The 22,278-nt window shown below is 42.5% G+C and overlaps 1 protein-coding gene across 3 annotated transcripts in view; it reads left to right on the top strand.

Annotated features, from left to right (window-relative positions):
- PDE8B (phosphodiesterase 8B) overlaps positions 1-22,278 on the top strand; it is a 79,631-nt gene that overhangs the window by 23,357 nt on the left and 33,996 nt on the right. For all 3 annotated transcript variants that reach the window (XM_033085810.2, XM_033085811.2, XM_033085809.2), the window contains exons 2-5: positions 12,845-12,901; positions 17,185-17,375; positions 18,363-18,422; positions 21,189-21,246. In XM_033085810.2, coding sequence (XP_032941701.1) covers positions 12,845-12,901; positions 17,185-17,375; positions 18,363-18,422; positions 21,189-21,246 — 366 coding nt within the window. The remainder of the gene's footprint in view (positions 1-12,844; positions 12,902-17,184; positions 17,376-18,362; positions 18,423-21,188; positions 21,247-22,278) is intronic.

The following is a 22,278-nucleotide window of genomic DNA, read 5'->3' as shown; positions in this document are numbered from 1 at the left end:
GGCCCCGGCAGAGGTGGGAAAGCCTGGCAGAGGCGGGGCCAGCAGTGTGGGGGCGGGCGGCTGAGCCTGAGCCAGCAGGGCGGGGCAGGGGGGCGGCAGAGCCGGGTCAGTAGGGCGGGGGAGCCTGGGAGAACTGGGGCTAGCAGTGCAGGGGAGCATGGCAGAAGCAGGAAGGCCGGCGGGTGGGGCTGCCTGGCAGCGGGGGAAGCCCAGCAGAATCGGGGCCAGCAGCATGGGGGAGCCCGGCGGTGCGGGGGCCTGCAGTGCCGGCCAGGGCGAGGAAACGCGGCGGCGGTGCAGACGGGAGGGGGCGGCCGGCGAGCCCGGCGGCGGCAGCCCACCGGCAGGGCTAGGGAACGCGGCGCGGCCGGCGAGCCGGGCGGCGGCGGTGGCAGCCCGCTGGCAGGGCTAGGGAACGCGGCGCGGCCGGCGAGCCGGGCGGCGGCGGGCAGGGCTAGGGAACGCGGCGCGGCCGGCGAGCCGGGCGGCGGCAGCCCGCCGGCAGGGCTAGGGAACGCGGCGCGGCCGGCGAGCCGGGCGGCGGCGGGCAGGGCTAGGGAACGCGGCGCGGCCGGCGAGCCGGGCGGCGGCAGCCCGCCGGCAGGGCTAGGGAACGCGGCGCGGCCGGCGAGCCGGGCGGCAGCGGGCAGGGCTAGGGAACGCGGCGCGGCCGGCGAGCCAGGCGGCGGCAGGCCGCCGGCAGGGCTAGGGAACGCGGCGCGGCCGGCGAGCCGGGCGGGCGGCGGCGGCAGCCCGCCGGCAGGGCTAGGGAACGCGGCGCGGCGCGGCCGGCGAGCTGGGCGGCGGCGGCGGCAGCCCGCCGGCAGGGCTAGGGAACACGGCAGCGGGGCGGTGCTGACGGGAGAGGGGGGCCAGCGAGCCTGGCGGCGGCGGCAGTGGCTGGCCCGCCGGCAGGGCGAGTACGTAAACAGCGCAGCGGCGAGGCGGCCGGCATGCCTGCCAGCGGCGGCAGTGGCTGGTCCGCCGGCAGGGCGAGTACGTAAACAACGCAGCGGCGAGGCGGCCGGCATGCCTGCCAGCGGCGGCAGTGGCTGGCCCGCCGGCAGGGCGAGTACGTAAACAGCGCAGCGGCGAGGCGGCCGGTATGCCTGCCAGCGGCGGCAGTGGCTGGTCCGCCAGCAGGGCAAGTACGTAAACAGCGCAGCGGCGAGGCGGCCGGCATGCCTGCCAGCGGCGGCAGTGGCTGGTCCGCCGGCAGGGCGAGTACGTAAACAACGCAGCGGCGAGGCGGCCGGCATGCCTGCCAGCGGCGGCAGTGGCTGGCCCGCCAGCAGGGCGAGTACGTAAACGCAGCGGCGAGGCGGTGCTGACGGGAGAGGGGGGCCAGTGAGCCCGGCGGCAGCTGCAGCACCACCCGGCCGGCCCCATCAGCAACCATGAGCGGGCCGAGCCTTCCTGGCCCCGCCCCGAGCCAGTAAAGCCCTCTATGCCGCGATCCTGTTACTAATTGGCCAATTTGTGAAAGCTGCGCACGGATTCTCGCGACGAACGAAAGTGCGGCTAATATTCGGGGTGCGGCTTATCTATTGACAAAGACAGCAACATTGTCGAGGCACCGGAAGTGCGGCTTATAATCCGTGCGGCTTGTATTCGTGAAACTACTGTAATAATTTGTACTGGTTCAGCAGACCAGGTGCAGGTCTATTGTATGCCTTCTTTCCATGCTTTTGCAGAGCTTATTTGGTTTGCAACTGCATGCAAAAGTTAAATTCTGGGTAATTGAGTTTCATCATTTATGAGGTATGACTTCTTCAGGTATATCTAAACACCTGCTTCTCTGTTCCTCTGAGTCAGAGCTTCAGAGCTTCCCCTTTCTCTACCACTTCATGTGTGTCACTTATACCTACCTTGCATAAATACTCCTTCTACTCTTCCTAACTCCTCATCCCTGTTTGGGTAAGGCTTACAGGATCAGTCAGCCCATGTGCTGTATTGTAAAAGGGAGAGATGATCTTTGTCTTTGAGAATTGTAAAACTAAGTGAGACAACCTTTATAAACACCATAGTCTTGAACAACAAAACACACAGGGTGGAAATGCTGGGTTTGGATAACATCTGTGTGCCTTAGTTGGATGACTCACGAGTGGACAAGGCACTGTGCATATCACAGAGTGTGATATCTGGATATCAGTCTTGGAGTATTTGAGACATGACTGTTGCTGTCTGGATTAGCTGCAGTGACTTTGTCAAAACTAAAATAGAAACTTGAACTGAATTAAATGTGATCATGAATTATTCAGTCAGCATGAGAGCCTTGGAGCTGTTTATTTTGATGAGAATATGGCTTTGATTTTCGTTGTCTGCACAATTTTTAGTGTGAGACATGGCACAGACTTTCATGTTGATAATTTGTAGTTTCACAATAACAGACAGTGCTAAGCTGGAGGCTTCGTTGCAGGAGACAGCATCACTCGTGATACCTGAGATGGTAGGGTTTGTTCTGGGGATAATTCTATTTGTGGGGTTTCTAACTAAAGGATCAATGGCAAAATAGTTAATTTTGACATATATTTAAATACTATTTTTGGATTTTAAAGTTCATGTTAAACTGTAATGAGAAAAGTGTCCATATAAATTTGGGAAGATTTAGTTTTTGTTTTATTGATGTTTGTACTACGAATTCGCAATTTGGAGTGTTGTTGGGTTTTGTATTTTTGTGGGGATTTGGGGATTTTTTCAGTAGAGTACCTAGGCATAATTCTAAGACAAATCTTAGGGATGCTAAAGTTTTAATCAAAAACCAAACTAGTTGTTTTCCACTGCCTGCTCCCAAACTCAACAGTCAAAACAGAAGTGTTGCAAAACAAACACTGTCTGACAGTGTGAAGGAGCAGGGAGGAGAGAACATTATGTTTCCAAAGGACATATATCTGTCCTTTATGCACAATACCCTGTTCTTTACTGGAGTTTATTTTGGTGTTTTTGTAAAATGTAGATCAAAGTTCAATGCTGAGGTTTTTTTGTAACTGCAAGACAATTCAGAAAACTTCAGTAAATGACTCACTCTCATCAGAACATACTTGTTCTGGGTTTTGTTGAGGTTTTTTGGCTTTTTTTCTTCTTCATTCCAGTGAGAGGAATATAGTGTTTTATGGAGGTTTTAGGCTGAGATGGTATGTTTTAGGCTTTCAGAAGCTGGCAAAATAAGATAGGAACAGACCTCTCTGAACGAGGAAAAAATTCCTTCCAGCAATGCCCACTCAAGAGAAGAAAAAAGAGGAGGTATACAAAGCCAACACTCCAATGGTGACATCCATCATGCATCTCTGAAGAAGTAGCCTGGTAACCACTGCAGTCTACGGTTGATGTTGAAATCTAGCAGTATCTACAGTGAATAGTGTTGGAGAAATGGCAGAGCAAAACCACAGGTGTTGGTTTTGCACCACTTGGTTTTTGTAGTGGGGTGGGCCACAGAGGTGGCTTCTGTAAGAAGCTGCTGGAAGCTTCCACCATGTCCAGCAGAGCCAATCCCTGATGGCTCTGAGGATGGACACACTGCTGGCCAGAGCTGGGTCAATGAGACATGATGGTAATGTTTCTGTGATGACATGTTTAGGAAGAAATCAAAGCACGAGTGGTGATGCAGTTATAATTCTGCCTGTGAGAGGGACCCATGTTGCAGCAGTTTTGGGAGGAATGCTGCTCATGAGATTGGAACCATGCTGGGAAGTTCACAGAGATCCATGTCCCGTGGGAGGAACTCCAGGGTCTTACAGGGGAGGACTCCTCTCCCTGAGCAGCATAAGAAAATCTTGGGTGACAAACTGACCAAAATCCCCATACCCTCTCTCCCTGTGCTGTCAGTGGGATGGAGGGAGGGGTTGGGGGAAAAGGTGTTCTTTAAGGGCTTTTTTTTACTTCTTATTATTCTCCTCTGATTCTGTCAGTAATAAACTCAATACCGTTAATTTTAGACTATTTTGCCCTTGGAGTGTTTTCTCCCAGTCCTTATCTCAACTCATGAACCCTTCATGAAATTTTCACTCCTCTGTCCAGCTGTAGCAGAGAGGGTGAGTGAAAGGTTTTCGTGGGTCCCTGGCATTTGGCCAATGTCAAACCATAATACCACAGCACATACCTCGAGTCAAAATATTTTTTTTCTTTTTAACCTTTGTAGTGGAGTCTATAATTACCTACATGTGCACTTGCACGCCAGGATTTCTTTCAGGTGCTGCTTCTGACTGCTCTCAGACTGTTGAGGGGCATAATCTTGGTGATTTTGTTTACTTTCAGTAAAAGGCTATACAGTTTAGGCTGAACAGTGGAAGCCAAGACAAGTACATTTTTCAGGTTATCTACTACTAGAAGAGTAATGTTAAATTATTTGAGGCAGGTAACTCAGGTGTATGCAAGTAACTTCCAGATGCTTTTTCTAATCAGTGTTTGGAAGGCAAAGTAAATTTTACATTTTAAAATGATTGTTTTATTGCAGACTAACAGTATGTTTCACAAGTTATGAATATTTCCTAGGCCAAGAGGTATTGGAAGATTATGACGACTATTTAGCTAATCTCTTCTTGCAATGTTATGTTCTAGTCATTTCTGTTTATATTTCTATGATCATGTTACCTGGAATTTCCAGTATTGAAATTCACTTCTTGGGGGTTTTGTATCAATTTTAATAGCCATGCCCAAGTATTAATCTACTGTATTAAACAGCAAGCCTGTCTACCTGTCATCTTGTCTTGGGCAAGTGTAAGGAGCCCTAGGCAACAGAGAGAAAAGAGGGCAGATGGAAAGGGATCACTCCCTGGGCCTCTTTTAACTTATAACTGAAGGACCTGTGAGTTGAGGTTATGTTCCTACTGATGTGTTCTGCAGCACAGGGGCCCACATTTGGCAAGTTTTGTTCAACTGCTCTTTTAACAATGCCCCTTCCAGTGGCCTGCTCTAAGTGCAAGCATCACATTTCTTGTATTGGGAATACTCTTGGTGAGTCATTCTTTCTGCTCTACACTACTTCTAATTTCAGAGACTCCTATTCAGTTCCTTAGGAAGCCCTCTTCCTAGAAGAAGCAGCCTATTTTTTTAGTTATCCAAAGAAATCTTAAAATTTCATTATTATTCTTATTGGGGTTTTTAAAATTTTTCTCGTTTTCCTTAATTTATCTCAAGGAAAGCAGAAGATTACATGCAACATTGAAAGTGTTGGTTCACATACATTTAAATGGTAGTATAAAGTTGTTTTGTTAGGATCTTTGTTCCTATCCTCGCATTGGTTGTTCCTTTGACTACCTCAACATACAAAGATGAAAATACGATTATTTTTTGTATCTTTCTCTATCTATAGTCTTGGATTTTGCTTTCTCCCAGACACCAGTGCATGTATTTTTGAAACAGCTCAGTCTCCACTGGTGTGTTTTCCCCTAAGGTTGATGTAAAGAGATTTGATTGGATTGCTCAGTAATGTGTGTGACTCATGCTTCTGTGAAGTTGAGAATGGACAGTAATGACAGAAGGATTTGCAGAAAGAAGACTCACCACACTAAGATCCATAAGTCTGTACATATTCTGTTCACTTTGACAGATGTTTGGAAATTTCCCTTCACCTTTTCACACTGTGAGGGCATTAACATAACTACCTGCCATACTTGTGTCCTAACAAAATAAATATACTTTCAGAGAATATTCTGTTGATAAAGTCAGAAGTATTCAAAATAAACTTGATGCATTCTGTAGTCGGTTTTCCTTCCAAAAATCAAAGAACGTAGTAATTTGGAAATTACAGCACTTGTCCAGTAAATGGGTTTTAATTTCTCTCTAGTCAGTACAGGCTGGAATGTGATTGCTGAGCAGCAGCCATGCTGACAAGGGATAGGCAAAGCCATGGCTGACCTGATCGAGCATTGCAGTAGCACCACTTGGAAGGACTAGATGGCCTTCAGGGGTCCCTTAAGCCAAAAGTTTTGTGATTCTTTATCCATTGGTGTTTTAGTGAACATCTCAAACCACTAGCTGAACCCTTTATATTCATGTTCTGAGTCTCTGGGGGAAGGGGAGGAAGTTCCCCAGTGCTGTGAATTTTGAGACACTCTACATGGTCAGTGAAGAAAGGGATGATCTTAATTTACATGCCCTGCTGCTTATAGGAATAAATGGGATGTGAACACTACAGATTGAGAGTTTCTGAGTCTTTTGTATCCTTGAAAGATCTGAAAATAGCTGCTGCTCTCAGCAGAATTGAGGACTGCTCAACAACAGTAGAGTCTATGCCAAATGTAGCACCATAATGCCTGAACTCATGTCTTTTCTGCTTGTTTATCCTGTTGCCCTATTATAATAATGGGGATATAAAGGAATAAAGGAAGCTGCTAACAAACTGTGAACAGAATGTAAAAAGTTTTTAAATAATATTCTTTCTTCAGTTATCCTTTTATATCAGATACATGTTTATTATCTTAGACCTCATTGGATTATTTTACAAGTGTCAGCTTGCTTGTTCAAGAAGTTATCTAAAATCTCTATCAACTTGAGACTGATATTTCTTTCTCAATTTTGTTTTCCTTAAGATGATCTGCTACTTGTGATCTTTTGGTGCTAAATGCCTTCTGTTTCCCTTTCTCTTCCCCGTGTCTTTCAGAGGCTTACCTGCATTCTTCTGGTTTGTTTTTCTTCCTTTACCACTGATTTTAAATTGAAACAGCAAGATTATATGATCACTACTGACTCTAGTTGCTTAAAAATGGATGACTTATGTCTTGGGCAGAAAAAAAAGGAGTGAGAAATAGAGAAGAAACAGATCTGTGGTTTTGACTACTTATTTTTCTAATTTCTTATTTGAAACACAAGCCAGAAAACCATAGAGAGAGGAATGAGAATGAAGGAACTAAGAAATCTTAACATCTGTTCCCAAAGCTAATTCTCAGATAGAACTTTTCAGCTTTGCACAAAAGGAGCTATAGAAGCCGATTCTGAGAACGAAACACAAAAAAAACCCCAAACAACTTAGAGATTCAATATGTTATCAACTGCATAATTCACAGAAATTCAATTTTAGGCATTTGATCCTTACTTTGAAGTTTTTGTGAGGACTTCTGTTTATCTCCAGAACTGGTAACCATCTTATCTCTACTAAGACATGAAATCTTGGCACATGGCTCACATGGGAGAACATGTGGAGTTTGCAGCCAGAGGCATCTCTATGGTAGGTCCCTTGAGGAACCCAGTCAGCCTGGTATTCAGAGCACAGGAGAAATGCAGGGACTACATTGGGCTGGTGTATCTGATATGGGATATTCTGTGCCTAGCCATGCTTGGTTTCAAATGCTTCACTGCCAAATGAATGAAGGCAAGATTGGTGGGGAAGAAGGAGATAGGAAAGAAAGTTGGGGGTCAATGCTTCTTTTCAGACACAGGAAAGGTAATCAAAGGTCATGAGTGAGAGTACACACAGGAGCTGGATTTCATCGCCCAGAGGTGAAAGTAGTCATGGAAGGAAGAGCTCTTCCTCTTGACTTTGTTCTCCTCCCTTGTAAATTTCTCATTCTCTTGTGTGCAGTAACATAGCTTTAACTGGGGATTTTGGTATGGCCTGGGCCCAATTCAAATTGCTTTTAAGAGGCAAAAGAACCAGATGTACATTTGTGAACGCTACCTTTGAGCTACACACAGACCCCGCCAAACCTACGTGTCTTGTGGATTTGGGGTCCTGCAGATCTAGTATTTTCATGCTGCATGCCTCAGTGTGTATTGTCATACATGTTGTTAACAGGCCACCACTTCCAAATGAATGTGTGTGTTTTTTACCTGTGCATCTACCTCGTGGGTCAGGTTCTGCTAGGAGTGCTTGCAGAGACTGCAGTGGCTGCACCAGCAGAGATAAAACTTTATTTCTTCCAAGTAATATTGTGTTTGATCGTTGTTTTCAGGAAATAAAATAGCATGACCTTGCAATAACTTCATAGCTGAACTATCCAGCCATCTAATGCTCCTCTGTACTCCGTGGAAAAGTGGCAGTCGGCTAGCAAGAGGGGAACAGCTGGTGGAGCAGAATGAGGTGGTAGCCCTCTAGTGGGGGCGAGGAAAATGAAGGGCACCAGCAGCTCAGGAAGCATATGGAAAAGTCAACTGGAAGCTAAAGGAAGGAGAATTCGACAGGAAAAAAAATACCAAAATAGCAGCAACTACAGAACCCAACAGAATTTGACAACAAGGTGGCAGAGAGCAGTCCTTCCTGAAAGAGGTGCTGTGGCTGTACTGGTGGGTGGAGAGGATAAAGAGGCAATCAGTCAAACGAGTGAGGTAGGGAAAATAGTACCTGAAAAAGCTGGGGAGGTCAGACCAAAAATCATCCTAGCTCATGACCAAGCCTCCAGCAGCATGTGTATGTACTACAGGAGTGATTCATCCTACTTAGTCTCCCAGCCTTTGCCAAATTATCATTTTGGGGCTTTTTGACTCAGAGGTGTTAAGAGCTCTTCAGTTTTCCCTGGTAAATCTGACCCTTCTTTGTAACACAAATTGCTGAAGGGGTCAAGTGATACTCTGTAAGAGTCGAAGCTGACAAAGAAAGGGGGAAAACAAATAGAGAAAGAGTGGCTGAGTTTTAAACTATACAAAAATGCTGATGGATTGGAGTTGAATGGACCAGAAGTGATAAAAAAGTAAAAGAAGAGAAAGGTTATGATATAGTTCTACTAAGGAAGACAAGACAACGGAAAAAAGGTGAGAAACAGGGGAGTGTAGCTTTGCTGAAGAGTGGAAGGGGAGCTGGGCACCCTTGTCTGGTGTGCTGAAACAGGCAGAAGTGCAGGACACCAGCTCCAGGCCAAGGATGTTGGACAGCAGCTCTTGGCCCTGTTTCTCATAAGGGAATTCAAGCAAGACTGAGGTCAGGGTTGAAGTCATACATCAACCAGGCTGTGGACTGCAGATTGGCCAGGGGCAAGGAAAAAAAATAGGGTTTGAGGTTGAAAACACTGGCACAATCAAACATGGAAATGGTAATAAACAAGGAACAGGCTGAAGTGTCAATCTTTACCAGAGGTGTGGATAGAGGAAACTGAGCTGGAGGGAAGTGCAAAAGAGGTCTGGCAAAGATGTGGAGATGTGGCCAGGGGAACACAAGGCTGAGGTAAGAGTTGGGTCAAAAGAGATTCCTGTTACCTGCTTGCAAAACCAAAGGGATAGATGCCTGAAAGCACTACAGAGCTGAACAAAGGGATGCACTAGTGTAAGGGAAAGGGAAGACGACAGGGAGTCTTCAGGGCAAAAAGGTGTCTGAAGGGACTTGGCATCTGTGTGCTGCTTCTCAAATGGCACATCCATCCTGAGCCTTTTCAGGAGGCTGAATCCACCAACACCTTTGCTTCATTGCTTTGCTCTAGCTGCTATTGTTGCACTGAAGCAGCACAGAATTATGCAAGAAGATTTTGCTGTACTAATTAGTCAACACTAATTGCAGTGGCGTGTTGGTAATTATCGATGATTCATAAACTGCAAGAGCTGTAAGTCTGCAGCCATAATGGGGTAAAGAGTTTTGTACCGGTGATTTAGAAAGGTGAAAATTCAATGAAGTAGTAAGTGCTATTTTGCCTAATGGCACTGCTACGATAGTAAGGTAATTGGTGATCACTGATTAACACCAAAGCATAAGTGCTAAGAAAGTGCTATCGACTTTATCTAATTATTTGGTTCATAGCTCATTCCTGTGGAGATTGCTTAGGAGATTACAATGATACTGAAAATAATATTGGGCATTTAAAAATGTTAAAACAAACATTTTTTTTCACTGTTTTTAAGCTTTTATTATTTCTAGGTAGTTATTTACTTATTTACAACAGAGTGTCTCTTCCTCTGCTCAGTGAAATTGGGGATTTTCCCACTGGCCTCTTTGGAATCAGGCTTGTTCTCTGCATGTTTTACCATAAAAGTCTGTTATGAGCTACTACACTAATTGATTTAGGTTGCAGATCTATTAGCAGTCCTTCCTGGCAGTCAGTCAAATAATGAGAGCTTTATTTAAATTGGAAATCATCAGCAATGTGATATTCACTTAAGTGAGGAAATGAACAGAGGTATGGTCATGGTATCACTAATACACCATGTCCACATGGTCAGATTCTTCTGGGAGTTCAGAAGATGTGGAATTCGTGTCTTCAGGCGAGCAGGAGATCTGTAAAATATTTGTGAAGGCCAAGCACACGTCATTATTTTTGCTGCCTCTTTTAGCTGAGTTTTGACAGACAAAAGTGAATCACTTATACCCACAGCTATTTGAGCATATAAATCCAAGGGTCTGATTCAGGTTGTAAAGTCAGACTCAGAACTTAAAGACCAGAAAGGAAGATGTCAGATATAGTTTTTGCTGTATCTAATGAGAAGGTTTATTTATCCTTCCCACACTCAGGTTCATTACCAGTCTCAATTTGACAGTCCCATCTGTTTCTGCGCATTGTGCAAGTAATGAAGTTGAGCATTTTAGGAACTTAAAGATTACACATAGCAATCTTCCAGGTATTACAGCACCTATTTTGCATCCCTCTGTGGTTCTGACCCAATCATGTCTGCACTGAACAGGACAGGGACATGTTCACCTACACAGCAAGGGTCTCCGATTTTCTAATTTTCACCTCGTTTTCCTGCTGTTAGGAAAGGCAGGAGCACCCTGAATCTGGAAGGGAGGGAGAGAAAGACCCTGGGGTTTTTTGTCCTTCTATTCAAGTGTTTTCTATTCATGAGGCGACACAGAAACAGCCAGGAGAAAAACTCTGAGTCCGACTGAGCGGATTCTTTTGTTGTTGTTGTTTTAAAATAAACAGGATAAGAAAAGTGGCTAATCTATAAAGTAATCTCTGTAAAGGACTCGATAGACTTGCCTGCATTGATCTCTGTCTTGGACATAGTTACTCCATTTTTGACAATACAGAGTGACTAACACTGGATGTCTTCTGAAGTGGTAGAAAGTGGAAGGCATTCATTTACAATGTGAGTTCCCTGATATTTCCCTGGCATTAATAAATGGATAATAAAATAATAATATGTGTCCAAACATACATGGATTGGCTTTATTCTTCTTTTGTTGAAGAATCTCGTGCTCTTAATCTACACATTCTGAGACTGTTTGAGCTATGTATTGTCAAAAAATATGCTTTTGCTCTGAGACTGGTTGAAGTCTGCTGTGTAGTCTCAGAGATTTGTCTAATGAGATTACTACAAAACCTTTTTTTAAATCAAAATATATGATGATAAAGTATTTATTTAAGAGTTTCCTATTGAGCACCATTGGAGTGTGAATGTGCTGTTTTTCTCTTTTCGTTGGGGGGAACAGGAGTTGTGAGTTTTCAGAGAACTGTTTCTTTAACTTACTCTTAACTCATGGTAATGGTGAGTGCTAACTTCCATTTCTGTTCAGTTATGCTTACTAGAACTAAGCTGCCTTCTGCTACAGCAGGAGCTCAAGTGGGAAGTGAAGCTTTTCTCTGAGAAAAGGAGAGGTTAACTACACTTATATTGGGGGCAGTTTTTGCTTTGGAAAACAGTGGCAGGCTTTGTAGTTTAATCTTTTGGAGTAGTGCCCGTTACCACCTTCTGACGTACGTTGTAGGGCTGAGAAGAATCGATGCGCAGTGGTGCATGAAAGCCCAACGTGTCAATTGTAGCTATACATAATGCCACTGTCTCACATGCAGGCAAGGCTGTTAATGCTTAACACAGTATTGTACTCTCTAAAGAAAAGAGTAGAATACCAGGAACTTCATCTGTTTTAAATGTTTATACACATTCCTTTGAAAAACACATTTTTTAAAGGATTAAGTATTGCCTGTATAAAAGGCTCAAAATAATGAGCACCACAAGTAAGGCTCCAGCATTCCTATGTGCCAGGGAATGGCTTTGGAAACCTGCCTGCTATTAGGGTTTTGGTCAGATTACATGTCTTGCAGGGTGATTGCTTTAAATCGCCTACACCTGGGACACCTGGGGTAACCGGTAACCAGGAAAGCAAAGAATCTGCCCTTCTGGAGATTGGCAACTTGCAACTAATTCTCCATATGCATTAACATTTTCAGGGTTTAAAGACTCTTCTCATTAAGTATGTGCACCTGTGTGAGGACATATGTATTGTTCTGTTGCTTAACAACCTTCTGTAGCTAATGATCTGAAGTGAAACAAATCAGTAGTACACAGGAGAAGTGTACTGAAATGGATCAAGACACAAAAAGTACTAACATAGTCCAATTCCTAAGAAGTATAACAAACAAAGCAGCCACAGCCCACACGTACTGGCTTTCTTGCATCAGATTTAAATTATGATGTGCTCTTATGCCTTCTGAAAATGTCATGGCTTACATGGTAGTGATATTTTTACCTGAAAACTGAAGGCTATGGCTCTGGAAAACAACTTTAAATCTGCAACCCAAACAAGTTCCCTTTTCTGAAAAGTCACTTATTTCCTTATCAATCCCATTAAAATGTTATTATTTACAGTATGTCACAACACCTTTATTAAAAGTTTTGTATTACATTCAAATGAATAACTTTTGGCCAGAGATAAATAGCTTCCTGTAGTCTCCAGCAAAAGCAAGTCCTTCTATGTAACCTAGGTACTCTGCTGGGGAAAGAGGGAAAAGGAAGTGTGTATTTCTTGCTTCCTTATTTAAAACCCTACCATATTTAAGTTAAAAGGCAAGTAAAATAAAAATAGGAATTTGGTAAATATGATCATAAGATGCACTTGAAAACAACTAAATTAAGGCTGCTAGTCATATGCCAGTGTGCATTTAGCATCGTTCATGGTTCTGTTTGATCTTCAATTCTTGTATGTAAAGTGCTATCTTCTTAAGAGCCAGACTGAAAAAAAATCTGTATTTCTCTTCTTTGGCAGGCTTCAACTGCGGAAGTGCAAGTTGGGCCCATGAGACTGACTCAATACCCAATTCAGGTAAGACACTCCTTCAGTTTCTGAGAGAGCCAATTCAGTGTTAATAGGTGAGGAAATTAAGATTCAACCTCTATAGTTAAGTATAATTCTCTAATTTCACTTGTACAAGGACTGGGAGATGGATAATGTATGTTTTGTGCATCTGATTGATTGAGAAGAGAGCTGCAAGTAAACAAGACCTTTAGATTTCCATTAACATCTCCTCGGTCCCTGTATCTGTCCTGCCAGGAGTAGCATATGTGCATCAACCAGAAAAAGAGCTGCCTCTATCGATATTAGAAACTGTTCAGTTTTGATATTCCAAAGCTGAGAGCATAATGAAATTTAGGTGTATGTTCAGTTTTCCTGGGTTTTGCACAACAGGACAGAGAACTGTTTTACAGACCACCAATCCAAGTAATCCCATGACTTCCAACAAGACAGGTTCAGATTCAGCTAAGCAGCAATAACTCTTATCCATACATGCATCTTTTTCTGTACCTTTTGTTCCTGTGACAGTACCAAATGCCAAGTTATTTTTTTTACCATATAGTGGATGTTGGAACTCTCAGATTATAGGAAATTAAATAATTTTAGCCTTTAATATGGTTTTAGTGATACATATTTCATCTAAATTAATTTATGCGTCAGTTAATTCTGTAAAATACAGAGACATTTAGTGACCAGTCACCCTTTCTGTGAAAAGCCTATGTGTGGAAGAAAGGCATCATAAAGCTTTCCATTTTTATGTCTTTTACAATCAGTCTTAACAATGACTTGACCTGATGAAATTACTTGTTTATATTGTAATAAGACTGTGGAGCAGAGGCTTCAGCAGTAGAACTGTCCTGAATTTTGCAGGGAATTTTAACACAGAAGAGTGGAACTTTTCACAGAAAAATACTTTTAGACCATGTTCAACTTCAGAAAGATCATCAAGCAGATATTCAACAACTACAAATGCTCTCAGGGCTTTTGTCAGGATATTACTTTGCAGAAACTGGGTTTACCCAAGGGAAAGTTGGATCTTTGTTGTTTTTAAAAACTGGCATTCTTCTTGGTATCTTTTCAGATGGGTGTGCTTACATTTCACAACTGAGAATCTGTGCAAGAAAAGAATCTGCCTTAAGCAGCAATTACTAAGTAAAATCATTTTCCTTAAAGATGTTGCCATATATTAACTTATTTACAGTTAAGTAAAACACTTTTTGTAAATCCACCTCGTTTGCTTGTGGAACAAGTTACATTACCTCAGATAATTTGGCAAGTAATGCACACATCCACACATTTTAAAAATGTGTTCTAATATTTTACTCCATTTTGACAATACAATCATGTGTTTCTCTGTGCAGTGCACACAACTACTAAATATCACATTTTAAATATCTATTTGTGGATGATTAATCATGTTTACAATTGTCTGAGAAGTTAAGTCCCGTTTGTTACAACAATTGCCACTGGGGTTTTTCTTAGTGAAGTTAATTTTATTCTGGTGTGTTTCATGCTGTTATGGGACACCTGTGCCAACCTCGAAATGGCACATATTTTTTGTCTGAGGAGTGACCTCACTTGTGCCTGTGACCTGCCATAAACCATTTAATAGATTCCCCACTGGACTTCATGACCATATATGTCAGACTAAAAATCTGGTTTAGTTTCTACAGAATTGTGACCCAGGTGCTCCTGGCCTTAAGAGACAAAGGGAAGAGTCCAAAGCAAAACAGCCAGCTCCAACACTCCAAACATTCCAATTATACAGCTTGCACAATTTCCTCAACTTTGTACAAAGGCTTGTAAATAGGAATGGCTTGATTCCAGAAATGACCATGCTGAAAGTACACGAAAATGTGGTTATTATAAACAATTAGTGCACGTAAAAAAGGTATTGGATCCTCTTGCAGAAATGCTTACTCATAAATGTTTGAATGTGTTCCTATTCAAATGCTGCATTTTCTCACCTTTTTAGGACATTTATTTGCTATTATCTCTTTCAAAACACTTGACACTGTGATCTTCCCTGATGAGCTGCGAATGAAACACGATGATGCACAGCATTTTGCTGCTCCCTCATACCAATATAACAGGAGCCCGTCTGCAACTTTATTCAGAGATACTATGTCTTTCCCACCTTGAAAGTCTCTTGCTGGGATAGGATGGTTTGAAAATAATTAAGTAACTTCTTAAGATGCTGTAACTTTCTTTTTTCTTTTGGTAGCCTTCATGCAGCAAAATAAACCTATATGAAGTTTTTTTGCCAAGGAGCACAGATTGAATTTAAATATTTCCTTGATCGTGTTGTTTATGTGGGTTATTAAATTTTTGCCTTGACTTTGACAGCATTCTTCAAATACACCTCTAGTTACATTATGTTTTGATGATTTATAGTGAGCTCCATATGAATGTTAATGAGAAAGCATAGTAGTAATACTCTAAAACAACTTTTAAAGTTAATATTCTCGTAAGGATTTGTGTGCTGATAATTAGCTACCAGTGAGAGATTGGATGGTTTAATTAAGCTCCATTATTTTACAGCTCGTAAATTATTGCATTTTGTCATCTTTTATTTCCAAACTGGGAATGCTAAGAGAAGGAAGATAGCAAAAAATGCACCACCCCCTCCCCCCTCAAATTTTCTTTCCACATAATGTTTCGATCCAGGAACAAAATAAAACTAATGGCAATTGGAACCAAACAGAAGATTGTGTCAGAGTAGGGACTTCACTCAGGAATCAGAAAATCTGCAGCTTGGCTATGTCACTGCTTTCCAGCACTTCGATGGCTGGGCAAAAACTCTAGGATTAGGAAGAATGACAGCAATTACCTTGGATGTTAAGTGTCAACAAAGCAAATCTGCTTATTTATAACTGCAATCAAAAACCTTCCAACACATTGAAACTTTTACGTTCTTAATATTTACAGAAATTCCAAGCATACCATTTTCTTCCATTGTGTAATGAAACTCTCTCTGGTTGTCCTGTCACAGTAACAATGATTGATTTTTTTATTGTTTAGAATTCAACAATCCAGACAGCTAAAGATAAGAGGAAAGCTATTGTCACCTTTTCTAGCTTCTAGACTGATGGTGCTGAAATTCATGTGCTGACACCAGAGCTGCGTAAAGCAAGGCAGATAAAGGTTATTGAGCTTTCCTACAGGCATATGGGGCAAAATTTTGCTATTTTTCTTGAACAGGTTTGTTTCAGTAAAGTCAGGGGATGACTTTTATTTGTGAAATTAATAGGATTTTGCTTTATACATGACTGGTCTCTGGTTGCTGTCTTTTTGTGCAATTTTAATAGCTGTGGATAAACTTTTGACTTTTTGAGGACTTCTTTTTCACAGCATATTTGCACTAAATTAGCCCTTTTCTTCATCTGACACATAGGGTAGCATGGTTAGTTATCAGTCGCTGTGTTAAATATGTGCAACTGTAATGGGGAATGTCTGCATGATGTGGATGAATAAATCGGTGCTCATAAATGGTGCATTATGGGGCGAGGATGAAAAATTTATTCTCTCTGAAAAACACTTCCTTTTACATGAGAGGCACAGAAATACAGCTGTTTTCAGCTTCTATTCTGTGTGTCACCTTGCAAACAAGCTTCCTAGAGCATCTCCTTGATCTTTGGAGTGGCACCTCGGTACACTCCATTCCTGATTTTGTGTGAACAGTTCCTTAAGAGTTCAGTTGAAATTGTCTAAACTACTTTGTATGCTTAGGGACAATTTTGTACAATTTATTTGGTAAAAAATTCTCACATTTGAATATTTTTCCTCCTCTACATACCTGCTTGCCTGTTGTTCTTTTCAGCTTTAAAATTATCTTGGTTAAAGCTATATTTTGTGATTAAAGAAGAAAGAACAAATAAAACTGTGTTAATTTTTGTCCATGTCTTCATTGATGATAAGTGATAATTAAGGCAGTTGCATTTCAGACAGTTCATTGCAATCAAAAGTGTGTGTAGCTGGGATGGCCTGATGAGAGTGGCAATGATGTTTGAACACTCTGGCTGGTTGCTGATTGAATTGGAACAGGAGCTAGGAAAAAATCACCGTGTGGCAAGCTGTTTTGTCCTAAATACCACTCCTTGTTTAAAACAATTAACTATTGATTATCTATTGATGACCACTACATCCAGAAAGATGTACTACCACATTGGTTGTTTTACAACCTGTGGTTCGAGCTTCCCACTTTTAAAGCAGATTCAATCTTCCAAAGGGAAGAAGTGTTTGTTAAGACTTGCTCCATGCAGAGGGCTACTTTATGTGCTTAATGCGGTGCTGCTGTTTTCCATCCCCTGCAGGTTCTGCTGATCTTTGCAAAAGAAGACAACCAAAGCAATGGTTTCTGGTGGGCTTGTGACAGAGCAGGATACAGGTGCAACGTTGCCTGGACTCTGGAGTCAGCACTTGAATGTTTCTTGGATAAACACCAGGAAATAATTGTCATAGATCACAGGAACTCCAAATATTTTGATGCAGAAGATATCTGCAGGTAACCTGAAACACCTTATGCTTCTCTTCAGCTTCAGAATACATTGTATGAAACCAAACCACCTAATTTTAATCCAAAAAATAGGGGGAAAAAACCCATAAAAACAACAAACAAAACAGGAGCACCTAAAATTGTAGTAAAATGGAAGTTTGGGGACTGAGGACAGGAGGTTTGCATATATCTGTAAGAGGATAACAATATGAAAATTACACTATGCCAAAGCTGAACTATGACAAGGGGCATTTTAATGCTCATATACTTGTGCTGGTCTAGGTTCTTCTAAAAGACCCACAGATAAACATAAGATTGTTTATTCAGAACAGTGTGAAATGAGTGAAAAAATCCTTATCATTTGCCAGTAAAACACAAACAGAATGTTCTTGTGATAGCTGGTCATATCTTTTTTGCTTTCTCAATAATACGCTGCAGAGTAACATTTTGTTTATTCACTATTTAATAAACTATAGTCTTTCGTAATTTTCTATGTCCACTTTTCTTACTTTCATGACTTGAAAGCACTTCCCACTGTCTAAGCAAAATTTTGCAATGTCTAGAAGGACAGGGGTAAATATGAGAGGGGGTAGACATTCTTGTTTAAATTAGTCAAGGGCATTGAAGATGCTTTGCATGGACTGACCCTCCTTGACTCACGCATTCAGGGCAGTCTGCCCCAGATAAGCTCAGTACACAGGGGAAACCTTTGCTAGGTCACAAGAGTGGGTCTGGAAAGCTGATATTTGTCCTCTGTGGTTTTGGAGCTTTTTGCCTCCTTACCTATGAAAAATGCCTTCTTTGCATGAGAAATGAGAAATCTGGTGGCAAAATGAAAATGGTTTGTCTAAATGGGGATAGTTGGGTTTGGCAGTGCACTGTCACATTGTCTGGCCTCAGTGTTGTCTTTCAGTCCTTTCATTTATAGTGTCAGTGAAGGTACTCAGAGCAATATTGAGAAAGCATTCAGTGTAACAGAAATTTTTGTTTCCTCAGGTCTATTCGTGCCACAGAGCTATCAGAGCATACTGTAATACTTGCTGTGGTTCCACGCACGTAAGTATTACTGGTTTGTGAAAGATTTTTTATTTTACTCTGTAAGAATAGCTATTTAATCTATAAAATTATTTTATAACAGAAAGTATCTTACTAGCAAGTCTTACAGAGTAAACATAGTATTTTCCACCTGAAATGGGGTGGTGTTTTATGTTTCATTTGAGTGTTTGATAACTTTCTTTTAGTGCCAACAAATATTATCCCTGTCACCTTCATGATGGGTTGTATAGTAAGAAAGTCAGACAGATATGTGTTTTTTCTAAGAGAAAAGGAAAATAAAAATCCAAACCAGAACACTTAATACATCAGAAAGTGTATTACAGTAAATTCACGAATACAAGCCGCACGGAGTATAAGCCGCATATCCGGTGTGTTGGCAACATTGATGTCTTTGTTAATAGATAAGCCGCACCCGGAATATTAGCCGCACTTTAGTTCGCCGCGAACTTTCACAAAGTCGTCATTTAGTAACACAATCGAGGGATCGCCGGGGCTTACTGGCTTACTGCCGACCTCAGAAACATTGTTTCCAAGTGAAAAAAGACACACCCTTTATTTACAAGCCGAAAAAGACAGGAACAATAGTGTGGTCGTTTTGCGAGCATTCCCAATGGATCCGCGTTGCCTTTAAACAGCCGCTCAGCCACGCGGGCAGGCAGCTGAGCTCCGAGCAGAGCCACATCTCCGTGCTGGCACAGGAGCGGCCGCTCTGGCCCTCGCAGCCCTGCGGGGGGAGCGGCGCCGTTGTAGCCCTCGCGGCCCCGTGGCCGAGCGGCCGCTGTAGCCCGCGGGGCGAGCGGCCCTTGTACCCCTCTCCCTGCGAGCCGAGTGGCCGTTCTACCTCTCTCCCTGTGGGTTGAGCGGCTCCCCCAGCCCTCTCCCTGCGAGCCCAGCCAGCCCCGTAGCCACACAAGACTGAAAACACTTTAAAAAGTACAGAGAAATATCACACACTTTTATCGAACTGCCGAGGTAACTCACCCTGCCCCTCAGTAACGCCGCCATCCACAGGCAGGCAATAAGCTGTTCTCTGATTGGTTCATCATCGGAACAACGGGAAACCATGGATTTCAAACTGTTTCGGCTCGGGACTGGACTGGTATGATACTAGGTAAGGGCAGATATCACATTTTTGTTCATAGATTAGCCGCACCCAAATATTAGCCGCACTTCCGGGTTTCCACCAAAATTTTTGTCTAATTACTGCGGCTTGTATTCGTGAAATTACTGTACTTTCTAAAGGGATTAACTAGATAAATAACAAAACATTGTTTACTGAACTGGGTGATGGGACAAACTTCAATCCTGTTGATGCTAAATTCATCTGAATGTTGTCCTTAAACCCTTATTCAGTGATTCATAACCGATGTGTTTAGGAATAATTCTTACTGACTTTTTATCAAATACCTTCAAATAACCCAGTTAGAATTCCTACACACTATTGAATCCATTGTCATTTTAATTCATTTCCTAGACCAATTAAAATATTAGGAAGTAAGAATAACAGGAGAACTATTATTGAAAGATTTGAAAATCAACTAAATTTGCTGCTGAACAAGATTTTACAACTTAGTGTCACCTTTATCTTAATAACATGTTCTCAGATTATTTCCCATAGGATATCACAAAATGTCTTTTATCTTCATATATTTTTTTCCAATCCCTTTCTGTGTATGTAAAGAGATACATGACTTCTCTGGAGGATCTGTCAGATTTGCTGTGGGAGTAACTATCAAGCTGTATAAAAGTTGCAAATACCTGTAACAGAAGACTGTAGCACCAACTTCTGTAATAGTATGATTTTATGTATGTATTTAAGGAAAACTCTTCTCATTGAATTCATTATGTTTAGAGAACTATGTCAGATTCATGCCATCTAGTGCCTCAAGTGTTGTGTCCCCTTATAGTAAATAATATACCAGCCCTGCTTAATATCTGTATCAATTACCTGGACAAGGAGTTGAGTGCAGCCTCAGTCAGTTTGCAGGTAACACCAAGCTGGGTGGGTTATTGATGTGCTGGAGGGCAGGAAGGCTCTGCAGAGGGATCTGGACAGGCTGGATCATGGCTGAGGCCAATGGTGTGAGGTTCAACAAGGCCCAGTGCTGGGTCCTGCCCTGGGTCACAACGACCCCAGGCAGTGCCACAGGCTGGGGCAGAGTGGCTGGAAAGGACCTGGGGGTGCTGGTGACAACAGCTGAACATGAGCCAGGGTGTGCCCAGGTGGCCAAGAAGGCCAATGGCACCCTGGCCTGGATGAGCAATAATGTGGCCAGCAGGAGCAGGGCAAGAAAGACACTGAGGGGCTGGAGTGAGTCCAGAGAAGGGCAACGGAGCTGGGGCAGGGTCTGGAGCACCAGTCCTGAGAGGAGCAGCTGAGGGAGCTGGGGGTGTTTATCCTGGAGAAAAGGAGCCTCGGGCACACTGTTTCTCTCTACAAGTGCCTGAAAGCAGGGTATACCCAAGTCAGTCTTTTCTCCCAGGCAGCGAGAGATCTGACAAGACAAAATGGCCTCATGTTGTATTAAGAGAGGTTTTGATTGGGCATTAGGAAAAATTTCTTCCCCAAAAGAGTTGCAAGAGTTGGAACAGGCTGCCTGGGACAGTGGAATCACCATTCCTCTAAGTATTTAAAAGATGTGTGGATGTGGCACTTGGGAAGTGGTTCACTAATGGGCTTAGTACTGCTGGGTTAAAGGTTGAACTTGATAATCTTAGTCTTTTCCAACCTGAATATTTCTGTGGTCCTATGATCTTTTTTTGTAGATCTGCTGACCAAGAAGAAACTTCTGTTCTCCCTCTTCTTGATGCAGGCTTTGATAGGGTATGTATAAATTGCCTATGTAATAGAGAAAACATAAATTCATTTCATTCATTCATAAATCACAGATGTCTGCTTCCTCAAATTGAAAATTGCACATCCTCTTCTGTCAGAAATTTATTGATAAGAAACCAGTGGCAGTTGATTAAGTTTTCTTCTCAAGAGTGTATTCCAGAAGCATATGAAATGAGAAGTTCTGTGATCTAGCTAGTCCTTTCCGAATAGCAGCTGTGCAAGATTGCCTTTGTTTGGTCTGGCTGGGTAGTGGGTCAGTTTTGTTTATGACTGCACTAAGAAACAAGCGTGGGAGACTGATTAACGTATCTCAACATGCTGGCTCATCACCCAGGCCCCTCTGTGTGTCTCAGGCTGCTGGGATGTCTCTTCCATAGGGACTACAAATCTGGTTTGGCCTGTGATGTGAGGATGAATTTTTTTTTCCTCATTATGTCTGTTATGTTGGTTTGCACGAGTTCTTCTCAGTGCAGAGTTAGAGACACTCCTGTACAAACAGCAGAAGGGAAGATAACTGTTCATACTGTTCGTGAAAGGCCTTTGTAGCAGAGAATAGAAAGGCAGGAGCTGTCAGCTCTGAAAATCTAGTTTGCTCCCTCTCCCAGTCTTTGTGTGAGTGGCTTTGATTGGATATTAATGTTATGTTACTCTAAAATAAACCAGCTGCACTTTTTAAGTTAGCCATTCAGAAGGAAGGATGTGTACTTAAGCAAAAGAAGCACATCAAGAGCTAGAATTAACTGTGTGTGTGTATATCTATACATGAAAATTAACGGTAGTAAGGAAAATGGGAAGAGATGGAATTAACCCAGGCAAAATCTTATTCTCTTATGCTCATACTGAGTCCAGTGTCTGAGCTAACTCATACTCAGCCCAAGCTTGTTTATATAGCAGAAAATAAACCAGAATTACCATTTTCAGATGATCTCCCAAAAAAAGAGGTAAAATATCTTGCCTGTATTGTAAGGGTTTTGTGGGGGCAATGCATTTCTAAAGCACTTAGATGCTCTGAAAATTGGA

This window comes from Catharus ustulatus, chromosome Z (genome assembly GCF_009819885.2).
Source record: "Catharus ustulatus isolate bCatUst1 chromosome Z, bCatUst1.pri.v2, whole genome shotgun sequence".
In the NCBI taxonomy this organism is placed as follows: Eukaryota; Metazoa; Chordata; class Aves; order Passeriformes; family Turdidae; genus Catharus; species Catharus ustulatus.
This window is presented reverse-complemented; position numbering and strand designations above follow the sequence as displayed.